The following is a 21708-nucleotide window of genomic DNA, read 5'->3' on the forward strand; positions in this document are numbered from 1 at the left end:
AAAGAATTCAAGAAAAAAAGAACAAAAAACAAACGACAGAAAATGATTTAGTGAATAAAGCAACAACAAAAGTTGAAACCAAAAACAGCAACAAAAAGAAGTTCCAAAATACTTTATGTCTTTCCCGGGAAGCTTCGTTCGGGGCGTAGGGAAAATCTGATAAGAAAATCTTGAGCCGAGCGGGCTCCTAGTCGCCGGGCCGCACTTTTTTTTATGGAAGCTGACAACATGACGCGACCGCGTGACGAGCCAGGGCGACAGTGGAGGGGTCTGGGCTGGCTGTCTCTCGAGGGCTGCTCCAAGTCCAAAATTTTATGGCGAATATTTCGTTTCTGGTTTATTTCGGCAAGCGCGACACGTAATGGCAATAAAAAAGGTGCGCAACAGGCGCAACCGCGACGCTCTGGCTCTGGCTCGGCTCGGCTCGGGGTTTATGGAGTTTCTGGGGGCAGGCAGGGGGGGATGGGGGCAGCAACAAATTGGCATCTCAGTTGGGTGATCTCTATCTGAGGCTTCAAGACCGGTGGCAATTATGCCCGGACCGAACAGATTACCAAGGCGACAACGCTTCTGTTTCTTGGAATGAAATGCAGCAGAAATGCTGGAGCCGATCCAACTTGGATTTGGAGTCGGCAGTGGCCTGGTCGCTCCGCTGTCTAATCTGCAGCACCTCCTGCTTCTCGGAAGCAATTGCAAATAAATCGCATTTAATAAATTGCAGCGGCAAAAAGGCACCGACCGAGAGCGGCCTGTGCACCTGTCCCAGTCCAGTGCCTGTCGGCGGCAATCATCACAAATCAATAAAAATGTTTATCATCGAAACAATTGGTCCAGCTTCAGGTTCAGCTTCAGCTCTAGCTACAATTCCTATTCCAACTCTCCTGTGCGGCACGGCACTCCACGCTGCCACAAAGCCGCACCGGCAGTTGTTAATTAGCGCCATGCCACACATGCCAAGGTGTCCGGTGGAAAACAGCGACACAAACACAAACACAAACACAGACAGCAGCACATGGAAAAAGGAAAAACAAAACTCGTTGGGCCATTGGCAATCGGAATTGGCATCGAATCGAGGCGAGGAGACTTCATTGATGATCGCGCACTCCAGACCAGACCAGACCAGACCGCCAGGCGCGTCATCCGCTTGAGGCTCTTCCTCTCCCAGCTCTCCCTCTGCCTCTCCCCGGTGGTTTCTGCGAACTCCTTTTTATTTGTCTTTCTGCCGCTTTAACGTCACCAATATGTCGAAGCCTGAATGTTGATGGAGCTGGAGAAGGCGATGTCGATGGCTCTTTGAATCTCGTATCAAGTCCACGCGGATCGCTTCGATTCGCATCGCTTTATTTTTGGTATTTCACTTATTTGACGGGTTTTTACACGCTTCCATCGGAAGGGGGCCAACACCACAGTGGAACGACAGACGATGGTCAAATATTGATTGAAAGCAGCAGAAATTTAACTAAGTTGAAGCTACATTTTGGCACATCACGGGAGTCATTTATTTATATTTAATTAAAATATTTACTCCTCCATTTAGCTTGAAAGATTTCCTTCCTTCTCCGCCAGAAATTGAAACATTTGACACCACTGTGCGGCGTTTGAAAGTCTGCTGAGTGACTGACTAACTAACTAACTTAACTGACTAACTGACTGACTGACTGACAAGGCGACTCGGCTGCCACACATCCCCACTGTACCAGCCACAACCCGCCTGTGGCCATCGCTCGACTGTGGCAAGTGTTGGGTTCGTGTGTCCAGCTCGAACTTGGGGCTGGCATGCGGACAAAAGCATTTTTGAGCCAAGACAGCGTTACATTGACAAATGAAGAAGCTCCCATCAGTCAGAGAAGGAAACAGACGAACATACGGGGAGACCCAAAGAGCAACTTCACACAAAACACCCAAAAAGCAAGTGGCAAATGGATACAAATGATGATCAGTGCATAGTAATGGTGTTGCGGGGGGGCTCCTATGGTGTGTTAAGGTCCTCGACCATGAGGGTAAGTGGCTGGATGTGCGCCAGGGAAATATTTTCGCATGCCTTATTAAACAAAAACAAAAGTGAAAAATCGTTTCGCTGGCAAACAGCGACCCGCCCCTTTGGCAGCGCAAAATGTTTCCTCTTCCGGACGGAATGCTGTGGCGGGGGGCAGAACAGAAGAACACTAAGGACACACGGAATGTGGGCCAAACATGCGATTTTTGCAAAAAGGGGAAGCAAGCGAGGGCAAGGGGAGACAGGAGATACATTGTATGATATTCATTACCGGCTTATTAGCGTGATTTACCGATTGGGGGAGTGAATGTGGATGTCTAAGGATGTGTAAGGATGTGTAAGGATGTTCGTGCTGATGGTCCTTGATGATGTGTGTGTGTGTGGGGGGTAGAAGCTTGCTTAATGCCTGGGAAAATGACTCTGAAAGCGCCATATCCCATATCCCCCATATCCGTTTGTCAATAATGCGATACCGTGCGAATTTTTGTGCTTGATGGATGGCCAAAACAGGATGGAAACTCCTTAAGGCAACCCATGCCACGCTGCCCAATTGATGCTGCTGTCATATGCAAATCATGATTTGGGTTTTAGTCTAATATAAAAGCAAACAACGTTTCATGTCTTGATGGATTTGGATGTGGATATTGCCGCGGCGAGAGGAGGGTTCATCTTGGTTCGTGGTTGTCAATTAGCTGTCAACTTCCTGTCTGCAATTGTGGCATTACACATCCACTAATTACCAGATCAGAGAGCGGGAGAGAGAGAGAGCGCGAGTGCATCCTCTTCTTCGGTGGCAAGGCGCTAATTCAATTAATAATCTCTCACTCGGAGGGGACACACTCAACTCTCGGACACGCGCGCTCACAATTTACACAAATTAAAACTAAACAGTGGCCAGCTCTGCCCTCTCTCCATTTCACTTGGAACTTAATTATGCAATTATTATACAATTTTTCTTTAGTTTGGTTAATTTTTGTACGCTCCTTCGGCTAGGGCACGAGCTGCTGAGGTGCCGAAACCCAGAAAACCCGAAAACAGTTGCAGATGTACAGCTACAGCTACAGATACAGTTACAATTACGGATACATAATCGCTCGGATACGTAAAGCATGAGCGAGCGAAAGGCCCTTCCCATTGGCTGCTGCCACAACGTGTGTATGTGTGTGTGCGCCTGTAGGTGTTTATGTACAAGCGCCGGATACACGCTACCAAGCAGCAGAGGGAGCCAGCTGGGGCGTGGCATGGGTGGGCTATCACGGAATACACACAAATGTATGTAAATATGTTAAATAAATATGTAAATATGTATGCACGTACATATCCACTCGTAGCTCTTGCTCTGTGATGTTTCACTTAATTTCCAGAGTGCATAATCGCAGTTTGTTATTTTCTTCTTGCAGTTTTTCAGCTTTCCTTGAGCACCTACTCCAGGATTCGCTTCCTTCCACACCCGTGGCACACTCGCTCTATGCCGCAGTAATAGATATTTCCATGCCCCTTATTAGAGCGTGATGAACGTGCCGCTATTTGCGCTATGTAAATGGATATCGATAGCTGGTCTCTGATTGATTGATTGCCATTCAGGGCAGGGCAGCACCAAATATAAACAGCAATCACGGGGAACAAAGGGATTCCTTGGGCTCGATCCTTCTTTCTTCTGTGTTATTTGCGGGCGGTTTGTTTTCTATGCGCAATTTATAAAGTTGCTGACACAATAATCGGGATCGGGATCGGGATCGGGCTACGACAGGACCGGCACCGCATGGCACCTCCGCCTTAAATTCTCGCGAATTAAATTAATAAAGGAGCTGAAGCTGTGCTCCTGCAGCGCACAATCGGAGAGCAGAAAGTATTGTATTACCAGGAGCCGGGAGCCGGGATCCGTGAAGAGAGTCCCAAGTTTTGCGCTCGCCTTGATAAGACATTCATAAAAGGTCCTGCTCAAAGACAAAGGACCTTGGCAGAGCAATTGCCCCAAACACAGAGGCACATTTCCTTGTGCGTGTCCCTCAATTTCTTATCACGCCAAACAGATCAAATTTCGAGAGGGAGCCAGACGAGAGACAGCCGAAAAGGAGCCGCTGGGAAAGGATGTGCCAAAGGATGTGCCCCAGTCCCTGTGCGAGTTTCCATTCAGTACAGACGGCGAGGGCGGACAGAAGTCACGCAGCAGATTGCATAACAAACGGGCACCAACTGCAGAGAGTTTTAAATGGTGAAAATTACATGCAAATTTCGGGGCTTTACCTCTGAAAAAACTGCAAGAGATGAGGGAGTCAATGCTCCCTATGTGGCACACAGATTGGACTTCGTTTTATATCATTTTAGGCATTACATTATTCAGATGCTGCTTTGTGCCCCTGTGTAAACGTTTCGCCAGAAGTCTCTTCACACTGGAAGACTGAGACCTTAATTAAATGTTTGTGGCCTGAACAGGAATTGTGTTCGCTGTTCGGTTTGTTGTGTTCTGCGACTTGTTCTAAGTACGCTCGCTGCCCAGTCAGTGACTGCTTTTATGACCCACACACACAGTTTGTGGGCCTCGCAAGATGACAACGTTGAAGACGATGATGGACAGACAGAAACGGACAAGTTTCACAATTTGCCATCCCATGCCACGGCCCTCCCCCGGTTTTCGTTCATGTCCAGTGTGCGTTTTGACCTCTTGGCGCGTACGTGCCTGGCCTCAGAGTGTGACAAACTGGTTGCTGGGTAGCACATTGTATACGCTTGATAGTTGTGGGCCTACAGTTGCTGCTTTTATGACTTAATGCCGCGTACGCCGCGCAATTTCAATTACGTACAACAGCCAGAACACGAACCCCGAACCCCTGTCATAGTACAAGCCGTTTACACAAATATACGACTATGATGGCTATATGGAGCACAGCAGCGAGCAGCCACAACACTTTCATTACGCCAATCGTCAGCGGGGTGGGAGCAGCGGGGTGAAGGAGCTGTAAAATTGTTACACGCGCCCTGCGGTACGAAGGTTAGCGGCCCCGGCTGCGGCCAGGTGCCAAAATTTGACGGGGCAACACTTGAATTGCCGCCGAAGTCTCGCATAATTTATGCCTTAGAAAAAAAACTAAACCAAAAGGTGTACATGGTGGGGGTTGGGGCAGTGGCTGCTGGCATCCTGCCTAGCGCACGTGTCGGTCTTTATGATTTCTGGTTTAGTTCCGACTTACAGCGGCACTTTGACCCGCGGTGGCTGCATGCATATTTGATGATGCCTTGGCCGTTTTGCATTTGGAGTTGGCAAATTTAATCTAGCGCTGCAGCCTGGAGGTGCAAATGAAATTGAAACAGAGAAGAACTAGAAAAAAGAGAAGAAATAAGTTGCAGGGAGCAAGGGAGTCGTTTTGAACTGATTAGGAACCAGGAAGAGTTACAGCAAACAAGTGCAGTAGAGGCAGCACTTTGAATTTGAATTTCCCGCGTGCACATTAGTGCTGCCAGACAGTTGGAATACCAAACAATTGCAGCGCTGCCACACACACATGACAAGTGCATGTTACGGTACTAGTACATAACGTTTTTACAGTTTTGGAGCGGTGGAGAGAGAGGATAGAGAAACACACACGATAAGCGATTAGATGGATGGATTTTTCCTTATCTAATTTTTAGTTAAGTTATCTTGAACCTACCCCACACCTGCAAACCTTAGTGACAGCTTGCGAAATCAAACAATCTCGAACCATATACCCCCACGAGCGCCTTTGGCAAAGGTAATAAAATCAGAAAATTCTCAGAATTGATAGCGATTGAAAGGGGACATTTTTTGGTGGGCTTGTTCTGAATGGTTTCCAAGCGAGTATAAACTTTGGACAGTCTCAAAGTTGAGTCATTTAATAGAATAACGACAAGTTCTTGCATCGAATCATCTTTCTCAAATAAATTATGATTAATTGAGTGAATTTCTTAATATTTCGGTGTAGCACTAACTCAAAGTTCATCTAAGAACCTTGGCCAAGAGCAGCACAGCGATGGAGCCAATTATGGTGTACGCGCTGCTACTAAAGGTGCCCGCGGGTCCATCGTAATTGCAGTTGTCAGTATAGCAGACGCCGCAGTGCGAGTTCCAGGTTGCCCTGGCTTCCGGATCGGTCAGGGTACGGGCACAGATGCGAATATCCGGATGGGCGCAGCCAAGGAACTGGCTCGTGACATTGTTGTTGGGGCCCATGGATGCTGTGGGCGGGATTTGAGGGCCCGTGTAATAGGTGAGATTGGTACACATGAAGCTCTGGCTGCCAGCCACTACGGGCACATCGTTGTGGTACGTCGACAGCCAGAGGCTGCTCGCATTAGCCGTGGCATTGGTGCAGGTCTGGACCGTGGGATTCCTGCAGGAGGTGGCATCAATGCAGCTGTAGCATGTCAGCGAGCTGGCTAATGGTTAAATTGATTGCGTTATTCACAGGTTCATTCTGAGTCAATCAATCTTCTCACCGAACTGCACGCCAATAAAGGCCACAAGCACCACAGCTATAATCAATTTCTTCCACATATTTATTGAGTGTTCTTCTTTTCGCGGCTGTTTAAGGTTTACTGATTCGTTTCCCCTTGATGCAGGTGACTAGTATGGTGGTCATAAACAGTTTTTATAGCGACAATATAGATTAGTTGGCATATCTAAGGGCTACGACACACACATGAGTTCCGAAGAGGTAACAAATTATGCGTTAGAGATAAAACGAACAAAAGCTACACTTCTCAATATTCTGATATAGCACTAACTCAAACTAACTTTTTTCCCAAATTTGTAAGAGTCTTCCCTTTCCAAAAATGTGCTTATAGTTTCCTTATAGTTAAAAATCTGAGTTTGAAAATTGCGCTTGTGGTGGTGGTGCTATTATATCGTATCTTTTTTTTGGTATATTTCTGTGCTCGATATCGAAACGCAAAAATGAGGAAAGAGTATCTTGCTCTCTCTGCTGACCTAATCCTCTCTTTGGCATGTGACGGCAAGGTATGGCAAGCAGGTAAAAAAGGACGAGCTTTTTTTAGGCTCCCGCCTTTTTCGCACCTGTTTAGAGGATCCGTAATAGTGCATGCGAGAGCATCTGGCAGGAGAGAATTTCCCTGACCGTTTAGACACAGGAGAGGATTTCCTTGAAGAATTTCCTTCACGAGGATGAAACGCCGTGGCGTTTTTTTGTGACGTATTTACCTGTTATCGACACCTTAATTTTTGGTACAAATTTCGCCCCATGAAAGCTCTTTCCTTCGTTAAGGGAATTTGAAAGCTCTTTTCCTTTGCGAAGGGAATTTAAACAGATATTGAGACAACTAATAACGAGAAGGGACGTGTGAGACGCTTCTTACGCGTCACAACTTTTATACCCGGCACTCAGTACTACATCTGCAACTTAGCGGTTATTTGTCAAATTTTACATTTTTTCTTCATCTGTCATCTACATCAACAACGCTACTCACGCCAACACGCTCCTTTAGCTCGCCACCCTCCCCTAGAAACACACACTGCAGAGTCAGGGCAGAGTCGTGGCAGAGGCAGCGGCAGAGACGTGTCAGGGGCAGAGGCCAATAAACTGAAGTATCTTTTGGGGGCAGCTTTTCTTCTCAAAAGTATAGCATTCTTTCAGGCTGAAAAGTTCCCAATTACAAAATAGCGTAGGACAGCCATATCCTGCAGTCCTTGTGGTCCTTGATGGACTCAAGCGATACAGGAAACCTTCGCCAATATTCCTGATCCGACATGGCCGAGTTATAGCGTTGAAGGGGATTATATAGAAAAACAATATTCAAATGGCCTTATCTTTAATGTCCTAGCACCCGAAGTGATCCGGGACATTTTCCCGATCCCGAGGAGGCGTGACATGTCCTTTTTCGACAGGAAACAGCTGAGCTATAGCCTTGTAGAGATTAAAAAGAAAAAACAACGTGAAAATGGCATTATCCTTAATGTCCTTGCACCCGAACTGGTCGCAAAGGATCCAGTACATTGTGCCGATCACGAGGGGGCGTGGCACATCCTGGTCGGACTACAAATAAAGGAGAAAACAACAAAACAAATCTCTCCTGTTATAAAATATCAAAAAATATCGAAAAACATATCAATAAATTGATATTATGGGAAAAAAATCACGATATAAATATATTTTTATTTTTAAAAATATCGATATATTGAAATTTTGATATATGTATATTTGACAACCCTACTTTTCACAAACTTAAAAAAAAAAGTTTGAAAAATCAAGTACGTTTTGCGACGCAGCTCCCGGCAAATTTATATATGTAAAGAAAGCAACTTGTTTGTGAAATATTGGCCTATGCATATATGCGCAGCACCTCTTTTTGTTTAAACAGCAAGCAAACAAAGAATTTCGCCATCTATAGGCGACGTGGGCACTGTCTTTGTGCAAAGTTTCGCACGGCAAAGTTGAATGCACTCGAATTTTGATGGCGGCCGCTTTACAGTAAATTGCAACTCATCGTGTTTGCTAATAATTTGGTTATTCTTTGCAGATCGTCCAATAAAAACCAAGAATGTTCGTTGTACGTCGTAGCGTTTCCCGTCTGTACCCCGCCGGGCTCCAGTGAGTACTTTTTAATTGTTGCTAAACTGCTAATTAGCTGCTAGCTGACATACCAACGTTGATATGCATGTTCTGGGTGGATAATTCTCTTGCCCAACCAATTGTTATGTATGCTCCGAGTGGCTGTTTTTCGTCAATATGCGATAAGATAAACAATTTCGATTCCAATGGCTTTTCGTTTGACCCGAAACAGCGGCCGGCTTTGTGTGTGTGTGTGTGTGTGTGGGGGGGGTCTTTCTCTGTGTGTGTGTGTGTGTGTGTGTGTGTGTGTGCGCTGACTTCATTTGTTACGTAACAATTGAAAGAACTAATTCGACATTTGATTATTTGATTATCTTGCAGGGTGGCCAAGATGAGTAGCCAGCTGGGCGATCTCGGCAGCGGTGCCGGCAAGGGCGGTGGCGGCGGTGGCTCCATCCGCGAGGCTGGCGGCGCTTTTGGCAAGCTGGAGGCAGCCCGCGAGGAGGAGTACTTCTACAAGAAGGTGAGTGGAACGCGAAACACATGCAAATTCTTATCAGTTTTATTTAGTAGCCCCAGACACTAACGAAAATCCATATCAGTAGCATGGCCCGCCGTTGAGCAGCTCTTGAACTCCGCATTTTTGTATGCGAAAATTGATCTCCTTGAAGTTGAGTCCGGCCCCAAAGGCTTTCTGCAAGCGATTCGATAGTGCCCACAGCTCCTCTTTGCCCTCGTGGTTGCGCACGATCTTCAGGCCGCTCGTGAACTGGAGTCGCTCCTCATCCTCGATGAGCATGACCAGATTCTGATGCGTGTAGGGTGTTTGGGTGTTCCAGGCCAGAATGCTGGCTGGCTTGACCAGGCCACAGAGCAGCATTCCCGTCTCGCTCATGGCAGAAGCCACACACTGACTGCCCCGCTTGCCCAGCACCACAAACTGATCTAGGGCGGCACTGACGTCGTTCAGCTTCCAGTTGCTGCCATTGTTGACCACGTCCAGGGGTATGGCCATCTGCCAGTCGCTGGACAGCGAGTGGAAGTACAGCATTCGCTTCACGCCCAAGGCATGGGGCGTCAGAGCGGTCGACACAGTGCCATCCCACAGCTGGAAGCTCTCTCCGGCGATGGTAAAGGTGCCGAAATCGGGATGCGGATAGGTGTACTTGTTCTCGATGCGCCACGACTGCTGGGCGGCCACATCGTACACCACAATGCCGTCCCCGATGGAGTCCGCCATGTACACGAATCCCACATCGCAATTGTGCGAGTCCAGCTCAATGGTGGGCGCGACAAAGCGACTGACACCCTCCTTGTAGAGGCGCTTCGGCATGCGGTACTGATGCACCACTTGGCCACTCTCCAGATCAATGGCGTACAGCTGTGGGGCACACAGCTGAACAAAGTCAATCTCGCCACTGTCCAGGATCCACAGCCGACCGCAGTCGTCAATCTGAGTCCTGTAGACGGAGGTCAGACCGTTGCAGTCGGCGCCGTGCGTCTTGTGCCACTCGTAGCTGGGATAGGGCTGCAGCAGCGTGCCATTTGGCTTCATCTCGTTGGTCACATAGGCCAGGGAGTAGGGCACGCCCTTGGCAAAGCGAGGGATGGTCACAAAGATTGAGGGCGTTGGATCGCCATCTGCACAAAAGGGACACAATCAGAGCGGCCTTTGGGGCTTAAGTTTGAGTCTTACGTTTATAGTACACATCCACATCGATGGGTATTACATTGGCGGGATCGTAGAGACCTTCACGCAGCACTCGCTCCCGCTCCTGTTGTGAGGGAAAGGCCAGCTCCAGATTGTATGCCTGAAACACGCTGTCCAAGCCCTGGCTCTGCGCATGCTGTGCGGCTGCAGCCAGCAGGAACCAGAAGCAGAAGCAAACGCCCAAAGTAATCAAATGCTGCAACATGCTGTAATCCTTTCACTTTCGTTAGATCTGGTCTGCTGTGATGTGGTGTGGTGTGCTCCAGTTAAGCTCCTAACAGAGACTGCGCATGCGCCGCCACCAACTGGCGCTTGTCTTTCTAATCCGTCTCCATCTGGCAGCAGCAGCAGGCAGGCCAGTTGGGTCACCTTTTGCAACTGGTTTAATTGCACACAAACATTGTGCATTGAAATTCTCGTTGACTTGACTGTCGCTCTTGTTGCCGCTTTTTATTGTTGGCCAATTGAGAAAACGAGTTCCTAGTGCTGGCTAATTATGCATACCACCCCTTTTTGGCTACGTCCAACGTCAGTTCATTGGCCCATTAAGTGTTATCAATTGCCCGATTTATTATTAAATGCGATTTACAATCCAGTTTCGGTTTCTGTCAGCAGACAAATCGCACACAAAATGGAATGGCTATGATCAGCGGCAGCGTCTACCCTTTTTCAATCTTGTGGCAACTACGCCGCTGCCCGAACCACAGTGGGCCTTGCATAATCATCTAGCGATAACCACGAACCTGAACTTTGCGACAATTGTTGTGCCGCAACCGATTCGTAATTGAGTGTTGAGTTTGGGCATGAATCAATTTTTAGGGGGCATGTAGCTTGAAGCAAGCTGAGCATATATTAAGCGAATTTGTGTGGATTGAGATGGAGATTAAGTTTAGGTTTTGCGGCCTCGAATTAGCATACAAAATCCAACGGACTAAAGCGCGGAAAGCGTTTCTTCTGCCTTACCACCCAGTGTCAAGTGTTTCCAGATGCTTTTCTTTCTTTTTAACTTTTTTCTACCGATTGTGCAGCAAAGGCTTAAATTAAATACTAATTATAGTGGCTTATATTAGCCAAAAGGATCTGCCGCTCATGGCTTAAACACCAGCCTGTTGGTGAGCTCATCATCGTTGGCAAAGAACACGCCGCCCTGCACATCGTCCAGTCTGCGTCGCAGAATGCGGAAGTTCACTTCGTTGGCGTTGATAGTGCCCGCGGATATTTTCTGCAACAAAAAGTTAATCAATCCTCAAGATTCACAGCCAAGACTTAGCCCAGACTCACCTGAAAACGATTGGACAGCAGCCAGAGCTCCTCGTAGCCCGCTGGATTGCGCACCACCTTCATGCCGCTGACAAACTGCAGCTCCTCGGCCTTGGCTGGCAGCGCGCCAAAGTTCCTCGAGCCGTACGGCGTGTTTACGTTCCACACGAACAGCTTGATGGGATTGAAGGTGACGCAGTAGAGATTGCTCATGCTGTCCATGGCCGAGGCGGCGCACTCGCTCTTGCGCCTGCCCAGCAGCTTGAACTGATCGGCCATGGCCTCCACGCCGTTCGCCCAGTTCTCCCGGCGGTTGAGCACACTCAGGGGCACGGCGTACTCCCCCACGCTGGCCAGCGGATGGAAGTACAGATTGCGCTTGTCGTTGTTCACCGAGAACAGACCGTCCATCAGGTCGAAGCTCTCGCCGGCGATCGTGTGGTGGCCGTAGTCCGGGTCGGGGTACATGAAGCGGTTCTCTGCGCGCCACGAGGCATTCGCCTGCTGGTCGTACACGACCAACCCATGAAAGTTGACGTCTGCAATGTAGATCATGGTGCGGCTGCAGGTGCCGCGTGGCGGCGGATCCTGCACCAGCACGCTCGGCGTGATGAAGAGCGAGGCCCGTGGAGTGTACGTGTCGTTGGGGAAACGGTAGCGATGCAGCAGGCGATCGGTGTTCAGGTCAAACTGCAGCAGCTGAGGTGGGCACAGCTGCTCGCTGCCAATCAAGCCCGAGTCGATCACCCACAGCTGATTGCATTCAGTGACCTGGGGGAGAGAGAGAGTCGCTGTAGAGGGAAGGAAGGATCTTTGCATTATCCACTTACAGCCACTCGAAAGGCGGAGGTAATCAGGTCACAGTTCTCGCCATGGCCATTGTGCCAGGAGTAGCTGGGATATGGCTGCAGCATCGGGCCATTGCGTCCCATCTGCTCGGAGACGGTGGCCAGTGTGTACGGAATTCCGGTGACGAATCTCGGAATCGTTGTAAACACCCGCACCATGCCATTGGCCAAATGCTGCGCCTGCACATCGATGGGCGTGCCGTTCTCCGGCACCAGATTGCCCGCAGTCTGCGCGTTCTGCCGATCCTGGGCAGTGGGGAAGCCGTACTCCAGCTGCTGCCATTGCACAAGCGACTCCACGGTGCGCACTGGACTCGGTGGCCGTGGTGCCCGTCCACTGGGCTGCTGGCTGTTGTAGGCCGCATGGGCCAGGGTCAGCGAGAGGGCGATCAGCAAGAGCCGGAGGTGTTCCATTCTGTTGCTCGTCTATGGGCTAAATGCTGTGGTCCGTCCACTGGTGCGCCTCTTATCAACTTTGGCTTGACTTTGAATATTTTTGGAGCCGCCTGATAAGTGAGCGCTGAAGGGAGAGCTTTGTCTAGTGGCTGTTGACTCTCAATTAGTGTTGTTTGAGTTCCACAGAAAACGGAATTTTATTGTGTTTAATATTTGGCCAGATGCGGCCTGAAATGCGCAATAATATTATACACTGACCCCAATCTTTGTCGAACACTTTCTTTGCCAACTTTTCACTCGTCGCGTCGCGTCACACTGCTGCCAGTTGCCAGTCGTGCGGCCAACTATAAACTAAAAACTGGCTTGGAAGATGAGCACGCGCAGAACAGATTCCAGCAAACACACACACGTCTCTGATTCAGGTTCTTAAACCCTGGCAGATGGTTTATCCCAAGCTTACGCACTTTGCTTCGATCTCTTCTCTCTCTCTTGTGTGTGTGTGTCTCCCTTCAGTGATTTGCATTTGGGGAACGTGCTAAAAATTTGTTCTACCAAATATTTGCTCGTGACATTGACAAAGCGGCGGAACTGTAAGCTCTGTAGTCAAAGTCAAAGCCTCTTATATTGTGAGCAAGATGCGGGTACGGGTACGGGACTGTTGGCTAATAATGATGACAGGCGGCGGTGGCGATGTCAATAATTGATGAGCGGCGCTGTAGGGGGCGGAGCGGCGTTCTTTGCCGTAACCCGCAATTAGCTTTTTACGACTTGCCGTGCCAATACGATATATTTTAATCATTTGTTATTAACATTTCTGTTTGTTTTGCATTGCAGCAAAAGGGACAGTTGGAGAAGCTGAAGAACGATCAGATCCACCAGGCCGAGTTCCATCATCAGCAGATCAAGGAGCACGAGGAGGCCATCCAGCGTCACAAGAACTTCCTCGAGAACCTGCACAAGTGAGCGGCGGCACAGGAGAAAGCTCTCTCACATCACACACAGACCAGTGATAGTTCGAGACATTTACTTAAATGCATTTCACTCAATTGTACTTGTCCTCCCTCCTAGCCGATCAGTGCGCAGTTTATACACTTACAAATTGTTCAATGTTTTCTAAAAATCTACATGAATAAAACACAGATATTTTAAAGGCTTTAATTGGAACATCAATCTTAGTCCAGTGGGATGGAGTGGGATGCCCACCCGCAGCTACAGAATAGTCAACTCGGAAGCCTGTGCCTCGTGCCGCAACTGGTTCTAGCACTAATACTACGCCACCCTCATCAGAATGGGCATCTCTGAATTCCAATTGAGTTTGTAAACCACCTAAAATCATATTTTAATCAGTTCGTCGTGCAAGCTCTAAGCAGCGGCAGAGTGTTTAAGACTACAAATTCCCCGAAACACAATCGCTGGCTTATCAAAAAGGCGAGTCATTCATTAATTAGCAAACTGGCTTAGCTTTCATTCATTTGTTCAAAGCGTAAACATTCCTCTAAACATTTTGCAGTCTATTGTTAGTTTCAAACAGCTTCAGCCAGACTGAAACGCAGAACGGTGCGTATAGGAAAGGAGTGGTTGGTGGACATCAACGAATTTAGTTTCTTTATCTTTGTTTATATGAGTTCTATAATAATTAAATTGGAATTAAACGTGGGCGGGCTGAGGGCATCTTGAAACACTGCAAATTGTACATTGAATTCTACATCTACATTCCAGATGCGCCCCTATCGATAATGGAAATCTAATAGGACTTCACTAGTTGTTACACATAAACAAGTCATTTCATGCGTAATGTGAATATTAATAGCAAGAAAAGAGTCTTCGCGCACACCGGCAATTGATTCATCAATAGTATAAAATTATAAGTTAACTTCTGAGAGTTCTAGCTAGTTAGTAATAAGAACGAGAAGGGACGTGTGAGACGCTTCTTACGCGTCACAACTTTTATACCCGGCACTCAGTACTACATCTGTACATTAGCGGTTATTTGTCAAATTTTAAATTTTTTCTTCATCTGTCATCTACATCTACAACACTTCTCACACCAACACGCTCCTTTAGCTCGCCCCCCTTCCCTAGACCCACACACTGCAGACTCACGGCAGAGGCAGAGCCAGCGGCAGACGGCCAGTGTGCGGCCACTGCGCGAAGCAGAGTGTGAATGAGAGAACTTTCAAAAAACAAATATAAGCTGCGGGACGGGGTGGGTTTAGCCACTGGTAATTAATTTCTTCATTGTGGCTATAATAATGATCCAATCGGATCCCAATTTGGTGATCTGATAGATATGGTCATTCCCTACGGAATGGTTTTTAGTTTTCTGTTATCTTCAAAATTGTAGATTTGGGAGGTTTTCTGAAATAGTGGACACAGCGAGGGTGAACAAATTGGGAAGGAAGTTATGCATAGTTTTCACATACCATATGCTGCCGCATCGCGGTCAAGGAGCTGTGGAGTAGCTGATAGGTGGGCTTGCCCCAGCTCGTTTGCTTGGTAACGAGATTGTAGATAAAACGCTCCTGATCCTTTAGGATGGCAACGCCACCCGGCTGGACATTCTGCCTCTGCAATGTCAGTAGCTGGCCAAACTTAGTGCTGCGGAAATACATACAAATTATAAGTTTTGTGTTCTGCAAAGGAAAACGTAGGACATACCGAAATTTGACAGCGATCCCTTTGCCCATACGCAAGTCGGCGCCCACGCAATGGCACATGGAATAGTCGGCCTTCGCGCTGAAGGCCCGTTCCCCCCGTTCCCCCGTTCACCTCTTTATAAACAAAACCTGACATTTCTATCAGCTTAATCCAAATTTCTTTCAAGTCGACCTGTGGCTCTGTTTACAAAATTTTAGTTTCATTTGCGCGCAAAAATACGTGCTAACGCTTTGCGGTATATATAAAATGGAAAGGTATATTTCGGTATATTTCTTAGGGTCAGAATGTATATTTTATCGATAGCTCCGCGGTCATACTGTTATGATATGAACTCTTTTGTTGTGCGCGCTATTTCTCAAATTTTTCAATGTTATGACTTAATAAACATGTCTCTCTTAATAATTTACATACATTTACATACTGTAGACAAAGTCTCGCACTCGCTGGCCCATTGAGTGGGCGCTGACTTGGCCATGGGCGCAGGCATAGCTGTGAAGTTCAAGGAGGTCTACGGCAAGGTCGATGAGCTGCGTGCCCAGAAGGCGGAGAGCGGTGATGTGGCTGTGCTCAAGGATAATGATCGCTACATTTACTATCTGGTGACGAAGCCACAAAGCTGGGGAAAACCAACATACGAGTCGCTGCAGTCATCTCTGGAGCAGATACGCGAACACATGGTGGGTGGCTTGCGCTAACTTTTAGATCAATTCTTTGCTTATGCATTTCGAACCTTTTCGCAGCGCAAGAACATCGTTAAGCAGCTGGCATCGGTTGCGTATTGAGGGCTTGGAATGGGACAAAGTCAGCGGCGTTCTGGAGTACGTGTTCGGGCAGCTGAAGATTGTCGTCTACAACTTTGTGCCTCCACCAAGCAATTAAGAATCAATTCTAGGCGAAGATATCAAATAAAAGAAGTAAACATATACATACATATACCTAACATCAATTGTATTTATTATGGGAATGGGAAATATGTGCAATTGAATCCTTAATCCTTGATGTCCTTGAAGCGAGAGAGATTGAAAAGGATCGGGGAAGTTGTCCTGATTACGAAAAGGTGTGGCACATTCTGATCGGCCCACAAATATAGGAGAAAAAAAGAAAACAAAACTGTTCTGTCGTTGTTCTCAAAATTTGTTGTAAAAAAAAACTTGTACATCAAAAGATGTTTTGTTATTGTTGTACAACAAACACTTTCTTGTAGTGAACCAACCACGTAGTTAGCACAGTGGCGCTTCCGCGATCACTACGGCCATTTCTTAAACTAAAAATGCGTTCGCACAGTGGCGCCACCGTGATTATTACGGCCATTTATGGAACTAAAATATCGTAGTTCGAGAGTTGGCCGCTCTGTGTTGGCAGCCACAGTGAAATTTTGAAATTTGTCCACTGAAATGGCCGAAAACAGAAAAACAGGCCAGGAAACAGGAAAATTTTCAGACAAAGTTCCAGGCGAACAGAAGTCAGCAGAAGGTTACTGGTTTCCATGTTTTTTCACACAAGTTTCCTTCTGCTGACTTCTGTTCGCCTGGTACTTTGTCTGAAAATGTTCCTGTTTTCGGCCGGAAAGGAAACAGGAAACAGGAAAATTTTCAGACCAAAGTACCAGGCGAACAGAAGTCAGCAGAAGGCAACTGGTTTCCATGTTTTTTTTTTTCACAAGTTTCCTTCTGCTGACTTCTGTTCGCCTGGTACTTGGTCTGAAAATGTTCCTGTTTTCGGCCAGGAAACAGGAAACAGGAAAATTTTCAGACAAAGTACCAGGCGAACAGAAGTCAGCAGAAGGCAACTGGTTTCCATGTTTTTCACACAAGTTTCCTTCTGCTGACTTCTGTTCGCCTGGTACTTTGTCTGAAAATGTTCCTGTTTTCGGCCAGGAAACAGGAAAAAGGGAAAATTTTCAGACAAAGTACCAGGCGAACAGAAGTCAGCAGAAGGCAACTGGTTTCCATGTTTTTTCACACAAGTTTCCTTCTGCTGACTTCTGTTCGCCTGGTACTTTGTCTGAAAATGTTCCTGTTTTCGGCCAGGAAACAGGAAACAGGAAAATTTTCAGACAAAGTACCAGGCGAACAGAAGTCAGCAGAAGGCAACTGGTTTCCATGTTTTTTCACACAAGTTTCCTTCTGCTGACTTCTGTTCGCCTGGTACTTGGTCAGAAAATGTTCCTGTTTTCGGCCAGGAAACAGGAAACAGGAAAATTTTCAGACAAAGTACCAGGCGAACAGAAGTCAGCAGAAGGCAACTGGTTTCCATGTTTTTCACATGGAAACCAGTATCCTTCTGCTGACTTCTGTTCGCCTGGTACTTTGTCTGAAAATGTTCCTGTTTTCGGCCAGGAAACAGGAAACAGGAAAATTTTCAGACAAAGTACCAGGCGAACAGAAGTCAGCAGAAGGCAACTGGTTTCCATGTTTTTTTCACAAGTTACCTTCTGCTGACTTCTGTTCGCCTGGTACTTTGTCTGAAAATTTTCCTGTTTTCGGCCGAAAACAAACAGGAAAATTTTCAGACCAAAGTACCAGGCGAACAGAAGTCAGCAGAAGGCAACTGGTTTCCATGTTTTTTTCACACAAGTTACCTTCTGCTGACTTCTGTTCGCCTGGTACTTTGTCTGAAAATTTTCCTGTTTTCGGCCGGAAAACAGGAACAGAAAAGTACTGGTTTCCATGTTTTTTCAGAAGGCAAGTTTTCCTTCTGCTGACTTCTGCTGACTTCTGTTCGCCTGGTACTTTGTCTGAAAATTTTCCTGTTTTCGGCCAGGAAACAGGAAACAGGAAAATTTTCAGACAAAGTACCAGGCGAACAGAAGTCAGCAGAAGGCAACTGGTTTCCATGTTTTTTTCACACAAGTTACCTTCTGCTGACTTCTGTTCGCCTGGTACTTTGTCTGAAAATGTTCCTGTTTTCGGCCAGGAAACAGGAAACAGGAAAATTTTTCAGACAAAGTACCAGGCGAACAGAAGTCAGCAGAAGGCAACTGGTTTCCATGTTTTTCACACAAGTTACCTTCTGCTGACTTCTGTTCGCCTGGTACTTTGTCTGAAAATGTTCCTGTTTTCGGCCAGGAAACAGGAAACAGGAAAATTTTCAGACAAAGTACCAGGCGAACAGAAGTCAGCAGAAGGCAACTGGTTTCCATGTTTTCCATGTTTTTTTCACACACAAGTTACCTTCTGCTGACTTCTGTTCGCCTGGTACTTTGTCTGAAAATGTTCCTGTTTTCGGCCAGGAAACAGGAAACAGGAAAATTTTCAGACAAAGTACCAGGCGAACAGAAGTCAGCAGAAACAGCAACTTTGGTTCCATGTTTTTTTCACACAAGTTTCCTTCTGCTGACTTCTGTTCGCCTGGTACTTGGTCAGAAAATGTTCCTGTTTTCGGCCAGGAAACAGGAAACAGGAAAATTTTCAGACAAAATACCAGGCGAACAGAAGTCAGCAGAAGGTAACTGGTGTGAAAAACATGGAAATTCAATAACCTTCTGCTGACTTCTGTTCGCCTGGTACTTGGTCAGAAAATGTTCCTGTTTTCGGCCAGGAAACAGGAAACAGGAAAATTTTCAGACAAAATACCAGGCGAACAGAAGTCAGAAAGGCAACTGGTTTCCATGTTTTTCACACAAGTTACCTTCTGCTGACTTCTGTTCGCCTGGTAGGTAAAAATGTTCCTGTTTTCGGCCAGGAAACAGGAAACAGGAAACAGGAAAATTTTCAGACAAAGTAAAAAACAGAAGTCAGCAGAAGGCAACTGGTTTCCATGTTTTTTTCACACAAGTTTCCTTTTGCTGACTTCTGTTCGCCTGGTACTTTGTCTGAAAATGTTCCTGTTTTCGGCCAGGAAACAGGAAACAGGAAAATTTTCAGACAAAGTACCAGGCGAACAGAAGTCAGCAGAAGGCAACTGGTTTCCATGTTTTTTTTTCACACAAGTTTCCTTCTGCTGACTTCTGTTCGCCTGGTACTTGGTCAGAAAATGTTCCTGTTTTCGGCCAGGAAACAGGAAACAGGAAAATTTTCAGACAAAGTACCAGGCGAACAGAAGTCAGCAGAAGGCAACTGGTTTCCATGTTTTTTTCACACAAGTTTCCTTCTGCTGACTTCTGTTCGCCTGGTACTTGGTCTGAAAATTTTCCTGTTTTCGGCCAGGAAACAGGAAACAGGAACATTTTCTGACCAAGTACCAGGCGAACAGAAGTCAGCAGAAGGAAACTGGTTTCCATGTTTTTTTCACACAAGTTTCCTTCTGCTGACTTCTGTTCCTGAAATGCTGAAAATTTTCCTGTTTTCGGCCAGGAAACAGGAAACAGGAAAATTTTCAGACAAAGTACCAGGCGCCTGGTTTCTTTGTTTTTTTCACACAAGTTTTCCTTCTGCTGACTTCTGTTCGCCTGGTACTTTGTCTGAAAATTTTCCTGTTTTCGGCCGAAACAGGAAACAGGAAAATTTTCAGACAAAGTACCAGGCGAACAGAAGTCAGCAGAAGGCAACTGGTTTCCAAAAAACATTCAAACAAAAGTTACCTTCTGCTGACTTCTGTTCGCCTGGTACTTTGTCTGAAAATTTTCCTGTTTTCGGCCAGGCCAGGAAACAGGAAAATTTTCAGACAAAGTACCAGGCGAACAGAAGTCAGCAGAAGGCAACTGGTTTCCATGTTTTTCAACAAGTTACCTTCTGCTGACTTCTGTTCTGGTACTTGGTCTGAAAATTTTCCTGTTTTCGGCCAGGAAACAGGAAACAGGAAAATTTTCAGACAAAGTACCAGGCGAACAGAAGTCAGCAGAAGGCAACTGGTTTCCATGTTTTTTCACACAAGTTACCTTCTGCTGACTTCTGTTCGCCTGGTACTTTGTCTGAAAATTTTCCTGTTTTCGGCCAGGAAACAGGAAACAGGAAAATTTTTCAGACAAAGTACCAGGCGAACAGAAGTCAGCAGAAGGCAACTGGTTTCCATGTTTTTTCACACAAGTTACCTTCTGCTGACTTCTGTTCGCCTGGTACTTTGTCTGAAAATGTTCCTGTTTTCGGCCAGGAAACAGGCCGAAAACAGGAAAATTTTCAGACAAAGTACCAGGCGAACAGAAGTCAGCAGAAGGCAACTGGTTTCCATGTTTTTCACACAGTTACCTTCTGCTGACTTCTGTTCGCCTGGTACTTTGTCTGAAAATTTTCCTGTTTTCGGCCAGGAAACAGGAAACAGGAAAATTTTCAGACAAAGTACCAGGCGAACAGAAGTCAGCAGAAGGTTACTGGTTTCCATGTTTTTTTTCACAAGTTACCTTCTGCTGACTTCTGTTCGCCTGGTACTTTGTCTGAAAATTTTCCTGTTTTCGGCCAGGGCCGGAAACAGGAAAATTTTCAGACAAAGTACCAGGCGAACAGAAGTCAGCAGAAGGCAACTGGTTTCCATGGAAACACAAGTTTCCTTCTGCTGACTTCTGTTCGCCTGGTACTTTTCGTCTGAAAATTTTCCTGTTTCCTGTTTTCGGCCAGGAAACAGGAAACAGGAAAATTTTCAGACAAAGTACCAGGCGAACAGAAGTCAGCAGAAAATGTTCCTTTTTCCAACATGGAAACCAGTTGCCCTTCTGCTGACTTCTGTTCGCCTGGTACTTTGTCTGAAAATTTTCCTGTTTTCGGCCAGGAAACAGGAAACAGGAAAATTTTCAGACAAAGTACCAGGCGAACAGAAGTCAGCAGAAGGTAACTGGTTTCCATGTTTTTCAAACCAGTTGCCTTCTGCTGACTTCTGTTCGCCTGGTACTTTGGTCTGAAAATTTTCCTGTTTTCGGCCAGGAAACAGGAAACAGGAAAATTTTCAGACAAAGTACCAGGCGAACAGAAGTCAGCAGAAGGCAACTGGTTTCCATGTTTTTTTTCACAAGTTACCTTCTGCTGACTTCTGTTCGCCTGGTACTTTGTCTGAAAATGTTCCTGTTTTCGGCCAGGAAACAGGAAACAGGAAAATTTTTTCAGACAAAGTACCAGGCGAACAGAAGAAGTCAGCAGAAGGCAACTGGTTTCCATGTTTTTTTCACACAAGTTACCTTCTGCTGACTTCTGTTCGCCTGGTACTTTGTCTGAAAATTTTCCTGTTTTCGGCCGAAAACGGGAAACGGCCAGGAAACAGGAAACAGGAAAATTTTTTTCACAGACAAAGTACCAGGCGAACAGAAGTCAGCAGAAACAGCAACTGGTTTCCATGTTTTTTCACAAGTTTTTTTTCTTTTCCTTCTGCTGACTTCTGTTCGCCTGGTACTTGGTCAGAAAATGTTCCTGTTTTCGGCCAGGAAACAGGAAACAGGAAAATTTTCAG

At 46.4% G+C, this 21708-nt stretch overlaps 5 protein-coding genes and 1 pseudogene across 5 annotated transcripts; 2 read left to right on the forward strand and 4 right to left on the reverse strand.

Moving 5' to 3' along the window:
- Nucleotides 1-5907: 5907 nt before the first annotated feature.
- On the reverse strand, nt 5908-6593 carry LOC117891595. The gene is made up of 2 exons (XM_034797127.1): nt 6452-6593; nt 5908-6391 (listed from the first exon to the last, which is right to left on the reverse strand). Exons 1-2 carry the CDS (start codon nt 6507-6509, stop codon nt 5952-5954), a joined length of 498 nt encoding a protein of 165 aa, XP_034653018.1. The 5' UTR covers nt 6510-6593; the 3' UTR covers nt 5908-5951.
- Nucleotides 6594-8191: 1598 nt separating this feature from the next.
- LOC117891598 (ATPase inhibitor mai-2, mitochondrial) lies at nt 8192-13828 on the forward strand. Its single transcript, XM_034797129.1, has 4 exons — nt 8192-8219; nt 8489-8559; nt 8902-9043; nt 13570-13828. The coding sequence occupies exons 2-4, from the start codon at nt 8510-8512 to the stop codon at nt 13696-13698; spliced, it is 321 nt and encodes a 106-aa protein (XP_034653020.1). The 5' UTR covers nt 8192-8219; nt 8489-8509; the 3' UTR covers nt 13699-13828.
- LOC117891575 (protein yellow) lies at nt 9065-10581 on the reverse strand. Its single transcript, XM_034797099.1, has 2 exons — nt 10217-10581; nt 9065-10161 (listed from the first exon to the last, which is right to left on the reverse strand). Exons 1-2 carry the CDS (start codon nt 10434-10436, stop codon nt 9119-9121), a joined length of 1263 nt encoding a protein of 420 aa, XP_034652990.1. The 5' UTR covers nt 10437-10581; the 3' UTR covers nt 9065-9118.
- Nucleotides 11103-13103, reverse strand: LOC117891574 (major royal jelly protein 1). The gene is made up of 3 exons (XM_034797098.1): nt 12322-13103; nt 11513-12262; nt 11103-11453 (listed from the first exon to the last, which is right to left on the reverse strand). Exons 1-3 carry the CDS (start codon nt 12751-12753, stop codon nt 11319-11321), a joined length of 1317 nt encoding a protein of 438 aa, XP_034652989.1. The 5' UTR covers nt 12754-13103; the 3' UTR covers nt 11103-11318.
- Nucleotides 13829-15137: 1309 nt separating the features above from the next.
- LOC117892733 (ADP-ribose glycohydrolase OARD1-like) lies at nt 15138-15614 on the reverse strand. The gene is made up of 2 exons (XM_034799155.1): nt 15394-15614; nt 15138-15333 (listed from the first exon to the last, which is right to left on the reverse strand). Exons 1-2 carry the CDS (start codon nt 15450-15452, stop codon nt 15138-15140), a joined length of 255 nt encoding a protein of 84 aa, XP_034655046.1. The 5' UTR covers nt 15453-15614.
- A 63-nt stretch (nt 15615-15677) lies between these two features.
- LOC117892742 lies at nt 15678-16383 on the forward strand (annotated as a pseudogene).
- The last annotated feature ends 5325 nt before the right edge of the window (nt 16384-21708 follow it).

This window comes from Drosophila subobscura, chromosome E, assembly GCF_008121235.1.
Source record: "Drosophila subobscura isolate 14011-0131.10 chromosome E, UCBerk_Dsub_1.0, whole genome shotgun sequence".
Taxonomy (NCBI): Eukaryota; Metazoa; Arthropoda; class Insecta; order Diptera; family Drosophilidae; genus Drosophila; species Drosophila subobscura.